Raw genomic sequence first — 6,000 nt, forward strand, 5'->3', positions numbered from 1 at the left:
CGTAGGCTGCCTTGCTGATCTTTGAGGGGCCGTAATCTCTCCCTAATTACTCTTTTGTCCTTAATGTATTTATAAAATCCCTTTGCATTCTCCTTAACCCTATTTGCTCAAACTATCTCTTGCCCCCTTTTTGCCCTCCTGATTTCCCTGTTGAGTATACTCCTACTTTCTTTATACTTGGTCTCTGCTGTCTATACCTTCTTTCTCTTACTCAAACCCTCAATTTCACCTAGCATTCCCTACACCTAGCAGCCTTTCCTTTCACCCTAACAAGAATATACTGTCTCTGGATTCTCGTTTTCTCATTTTTGAAGGCTTCCCGTTTTCCAGCTGTCCCTTTACCTGCCATATACCTGCCACAAAAACAGAAATTGCTGGAGAAAATCAGCAGGTCTAGCAGCATTTGTCTTCAGAAATGATCTCCCATGCAGAAAGCCATACTGACTATTCTAATCAGTTCTTGCCAATCCAGGCCCTGAGGATTCCCTCCAACAATTTGCCCACAACACTCCAGGTGCAGAGGTGATGGCTGAGTGGGATTATCACTGGACTATTAATCCAGTGACCCAGATAAAGTCCAGGGATTCGGGTTTGAATCCTGCCATGGCAGATGATGGAATTTGAACTCAGTTTTTAAAAATCTGGAGTTAAGAGTCTAATGATGACCATGAATCCATTGTTGGGAACAATCCATCTGGTTCCCTAATTCTCTTTAGAGAAAGGAACTTCCATCCTTACCCGGTCTGGCCTACATGTGACTCCAGGCCCACTGAAATATGGTTAACTCTCAAGTGCCCGCTGGGCAATTAGAGATGGGAAATGAATGCTAACCAATGATGCTCTCTTCCTATGAATGAATTAAGTGAAGAAAGGTCCAGTGATCCTCTTCAGAAGTCACCATCCTTTGGCTCATATTCATTAATACTCTTGCTTAACAAAAATTTACCCATCCTAGACTTAAAACTAATAACTAATCTAACAACAAATGTCATTTGGATCAGCCAGTTCTGCCGCTGGGATAACTGAAATATCCACTTTAAATTTCAATATCCTGAAGGTCTGTGATACAGCAATCCACTAATACAATGCTCAGTTCATATGACCACATCTCCCTCATCAAAAAGACAGCACAGGTTCAGTGCTGTCTAATGTGACACTGCAATATCTTGACAAGCTCAACCAATTTGATGTAGGGCTTCACTAGTTCAGGGTTTGGAAACATAATGAGCTGAAAATGTGTTGCTGGTTAAAGCACAGCAGGTCAGGCAGCATCCAAGGAACAGGAAATTCGACTTTTCAGGCCAGAGCCCTTCATCAGGAATCAGGAATCCTGATGAAGGGCTCTGGCCCGAAACGTCGAATTTCCTGTTCCTTGGATGCTGCCTAACCTGCTGCGCTTTAACCAGCAACACATTTTCAGCTCTGATCTCCAGCATCTGCAGACCTCACTTTTTACTCGAACATTTGGAAACATTATGGTTATGTTACTATATCCAGGGAATGCAAGTTTGAATCTGACCATGCAGTTTGAGGAAATGAATTCCAATTTTTAAAAAAAGGACATTAAAGAAAACTGGCATCCACAACAGACCTCCATTTAAAATTCCGTTGCCTTATTTTATTTGATTGACATTAAGACAGAAACAGACATTAAATTTTGATTGAGTGATGATTGGCACCCGCCACACTCTCTATCCTGCTCCCTGGTCACTGTCACAAACTGAATAAGACACAGCTAAACGCTACATTAAAATCCCAATCCTCTCCATCAAAAAGTCCACTTGGGTCTATCTCGCTTATATAATAAAAACCTCCCTTTACTTCAGCTCACGTGTGTTCCTCCCTTTATTTCAGCCCACCTGTGTTCAAACATGCATTTGTCACCTCAAGAATCAACTATTTAAGTTCTCTCTTTGGCCACTTTTCATCAACTTCCTTCTACTAACTTCAAGTCATCCAAAACTCAACTATTCTTAATATATTCCTGCGAAGTCTCAATGCTCAATCACTCCCATCCTCAATGATCTACAGGTCCAATAAAACTCACACTTAAAACTCTTCAATCTAACAAAAACAAAAATGCTCGAAATGTTCAGCAGGCCAAGCATCTTCCGTGGAAAAAAATGGAGTTGGTTTTTCAAGTTGAGGTGACCTTTCAGCATTCTGGCTGGTGAAAACTGGCTTTTATCTGAAAGGATGAGGTTGATTGGATGAATATTGAGCTGGATAAATGATGGATGTATGGCTGTATCAATTGATCAATGGGTGGTTACATTAACAAATCTGTAGAAGAAAGGGTAGTTGTCCATGTTGCTGGTTAGACAGTTAGAAGGAAGGATAAGTAGCTGGATGAATGACTGGCTGGCTGGATGATTTGCTTGGAAATTTATTGTTTGGATAATTGAATAAAAGAATGCCTTGTTAAATTATGCCCAGCTGGATTATTGGTTAGAAGTATCCTATCTGGTTGGACACCTAGTTAGACATCTGGGTGGGTACTGGTCAACTGAATAGTTGGATGTTTGCTTAATTTCTATTTGATTGGTTACTTGGATAATAGATTAGACTAACGGATACCTAGACTATAGGTTGGATGAATGTAATAATTGAAAGGATGAAAAATCCAATAATAAATCACTGGCTGACTGAATAACGAATTATCTAGATGCACATACTCCTGTTATTCTTATTTCATTTATTATTCTCATATATAGCTTGGCACAGCTAAAGGTTTTGTTTTGCATGCAGTACAGGCAGATCACACCATACAAAGTGCTTTAGGGTAATAGAACAGAGCAAAAAATGCAATGTTCCAGCTGCAGAGAATGTGTACAAAGAACGAGATCAACACTTAAATTTAAAATTTGACAAGTCCATTCAGAAGTCTGATCAAAGCGAGAAAGACGCTGTTCTTGAATCTTTTGGTTCATGTATTTAAGTTTTTGTACCTTCTGCCTGACAGAAGAGGTTGGGAGAGATTATAACTGGGCTGGCAGGGGTCTTCGATCATGTTGGCTGCCTTCCCCAGGCAGCGAGAAGGATAAAAAGAGGTACAAAAGTATGGATGGAATATAGGTGTTAATCTGTTTGATTGAGTGGTTGGGTAATTCGATCGGCTGCTAGCTGATTGGTGGGATGGCTCATTGGCTGGATATAGTGCAGAATGTATTGATGAATAGATAGAGATATTGAAAAAAAGATGATTGGTGGTAGGATGTCTGGCCCATTGGCTTGATGAGTAGATGGATCAATTGATATGTGCATCACTGGATAAAGGTTGATAGGTGTGCCAAATGTTTGGAGAGGTAGATTGCCAGCAAGGTACTTCAATGGCTAGCTACATGAAGCTACAGTCTGCTGGATAGATGAATGTCTGGCTGGTTTAGTGAGAGATTGGATAGATGGAGAGATAGTTGGTTGATTTGTTGGGATGGTGGCAGGGGGGGGGAAGAATTGTTGCTTGTTTGGAAGAAAAATGGGATGAAACAGCAAATTCTCAAGCTAAACATAAAGGATTTAAGAGGAATGCTCATTTTATTGCAAAGCCAAAGAGTGTATGCCAAAATCAATCAACAAACATTGCTTTGTTCTCAATGGATAATTTCCCTGATCTCACTACGCAATAGCTGTTTTTAATGTGATTATTCCAAATTTCTTAAGTAATATCTTAACTTTTATTGAATTAATTGTTTTTTCTGACCAGTCAAGTGAACTCTCAACAACTCAGTCCAACCCAAATAGGCCTAAGCCCACATTACCAATTTGCCCCAGATCAAATTTCATTGTTTTTTTTAACACATAGAATAATGCTTTATAAGGGCTATTATTGTCCCTGTGAATACTGGGCATGATATATAACTAATGCAATGAATTGCAATTATATAAATTGCACAATGTAATTTGCAACATGAAATCACCATGAACTTTGCATGTGAAACCAATTTATTTTGCTGTTCTTCAACGTGCTTTTTTTCCCCCATCGGAGTGGCAATCCCACTTTAAAATGCAAGTATAGAGAGGAGAATTGTAAAATCGACTGTGAAAATATTCAGCTGCAGTTTTGGTGCAAAAGGTTTTAACTGGGAATTTACATCTTTCCCCAGTTCCAATGGGAAGTCTGTGTCATGGTCTGAACCAGGAACTGGACGGCCAGCGAAGGGACAGCACATGTGGCATAGACTGTCCGTCCATGTGAAGAGCAAAGATGTTGCATCTAATCAGACAGCTGTAATCAAACCCCTGACTAAACCATACCAGAACCAGATCAAAAATCTCAGCTTCTCAGATGCAAGCACAAAAGCCCTTTACAATGTTGTGGAAGAAGATGAAAGTGAACCATTGAGACTCGACATTCCCAATAGTCCAGAAATGATGTTGCAGAGACGAGCAATGTCTATCACACAGCTTAAAGAAATGGAAGATCCCCAGTTCTTCATTTCTGATCAGTTGCAAAAAGATGTTTCTTCACAACAGTCCATAATGGATCAGTTGCACGGAGTGGTCAATACATTTACAACTAATATGACTGATCTTAATTCTGTGCTTACTGTCCCCGTGCCAGTGCCTGGGAATGGGGTGACGCCATTGTACCAACTTGACGAACAAGTGCTCCCACTTCAGATGACTACCTTCAATCCTCAACCCATCTCACCTGTTGAGGAGGAGGAGGAGGAGGAGGAGGAAGAGGAGGAGGACGAGGAGAGTGAAAGGTTCAACCTCATTGACGACTTCATTTATGACAACACTGAGAACCAGGAGGAACTGGTCGTCCCTAACAAACTCATGTTGGAGGACTCTCCAGCACTCACACCTCCATCCCCCTTCCGAGATTCAGTGGCATCAGGCAGCTCCGTTCCCAGCTCCCCCATCTCTGAGTCAGTGCTGTGTACCCCACCCAATGTAACCTACGCTTCTGTCATTCTGAGAGACTACAAACAAACTTCCTCAACTCTCTGAAGATTTAACTCATATAATGAGAAGTTGTAGTTTGCTGGGGATTTCAACATGAAATATTCAAGGGGGAAGGGGGAGGTGTGGTTGGGGGCACATGCAATGACTAAGTTTTGAAACTTTTGAAAATTAAAAAGGAAAACAGTTTATTATCCCAGTTGTCTGTACAGTCAAGATGCATATAATCATGTGATTAGAGTTCCCTTGTTAAGTCCGGGAAACATCTAGATTATGTAGCAACTCAGAAAAGTAGTTTCAGAAACATTATTGTAGAGGTAGGCATGTTAAAATATGCTATTTTATTGCATACTTCTTTCATTTCAAATAGTTATTGTATTATAATTGTTGGGCAGTCTGATATTTCACTTTGTGCCAACTGCCAACTGTTAATACCAACTGTCAGGTGTACTGCTGTGTTAGTTATGTGTGTATGTTTATTGGGTAGCAAAGGCTGTAGCTTCTTATTTGCAAATCAAAACTGGGTCAACAAGATCAACTCATCAACAATAATCTGCAATGTGTTCAAATCCTGAAGTTCTTTATTCCTCACAGTTTGCCTCACCTGTGACAAGCAACCCATTTAGGGTGGGTCACCGTGTAACATTTATATCTGCTACCTAACAGAAAATGGTGCTTTACCTGCTTTTAAATACAAATGGCACCCTGTCACAAGAGGACCTGTTATTCTTGCTTCCCCCAGAAGTAGGGGCGATAAGCTCTCCACCCATTACAACCATTTCTTGACTGCTTCTTCCAAACCTGAGGAATGCCACAGTAGTATAGACAGGAATTGCTGGAGAAATGCAGCTGGTCTGGCAACATCGGTGGAGAGAGAAACAAGTTGAAGTTTGGAGTCCAAATTGACTCTTCTTCAGAAACTTCTTTGAAATGCCACAGGAAGTTGACTCTTGTTGAGATGCTTTCTTTCATACTCAGTGTTGGAACAGTAGGATCTATTGATGAAAAAAAAGCTGTGGTTGCCAGATGCATTGGAAAAGCTGCAGAATCTGCAGTTTTACTCTCTGGAGAGCAATGATCATAAATAAACTT

At 40.5% G+C, this 6,000-nt stretch overlaps 1 protein-coding gene across 1 annotated transcript in view; it reads left to right on the top strand.

The window, feature by feature from the left end:
• LOC132819582 (metabotropic glutamate receptor 1-like) overlaps nt 1-4,956 on the top strand; it is a 313,439-nt gene extending 308,483 nt beyond the window's left edge. The window contains exon 10 of the mRNA XM_060831152.1: nt 4,104-4,956. Within this exon, the coding sequence (XP_060687135.1) occupies nt 4,104-4,956 (853 nt within the window). The remainder of the gene's footprint in view (nt 1-4,103) is intronic.
• The last annotated feature ends 1,044 nt before the right edge of the window (nt 4,957-6,000 follow it).

Source organism: Hemiscyllium ocellatum, chromosome 10, assembly GCF_020745735.1.
Source record: "Hemiscyllium ocellatum isolate sHemOce1 chromosome 10, sHemOce1.pat.X.cur, whole genome shotgun sequence".
NCBI lineage: Eukaryota > Metazoa > Chordata > Chondrichthyes > Orectolobiformes > Hemiscylliidae > Hemiscyllium > Hemiscyllium ocellatum.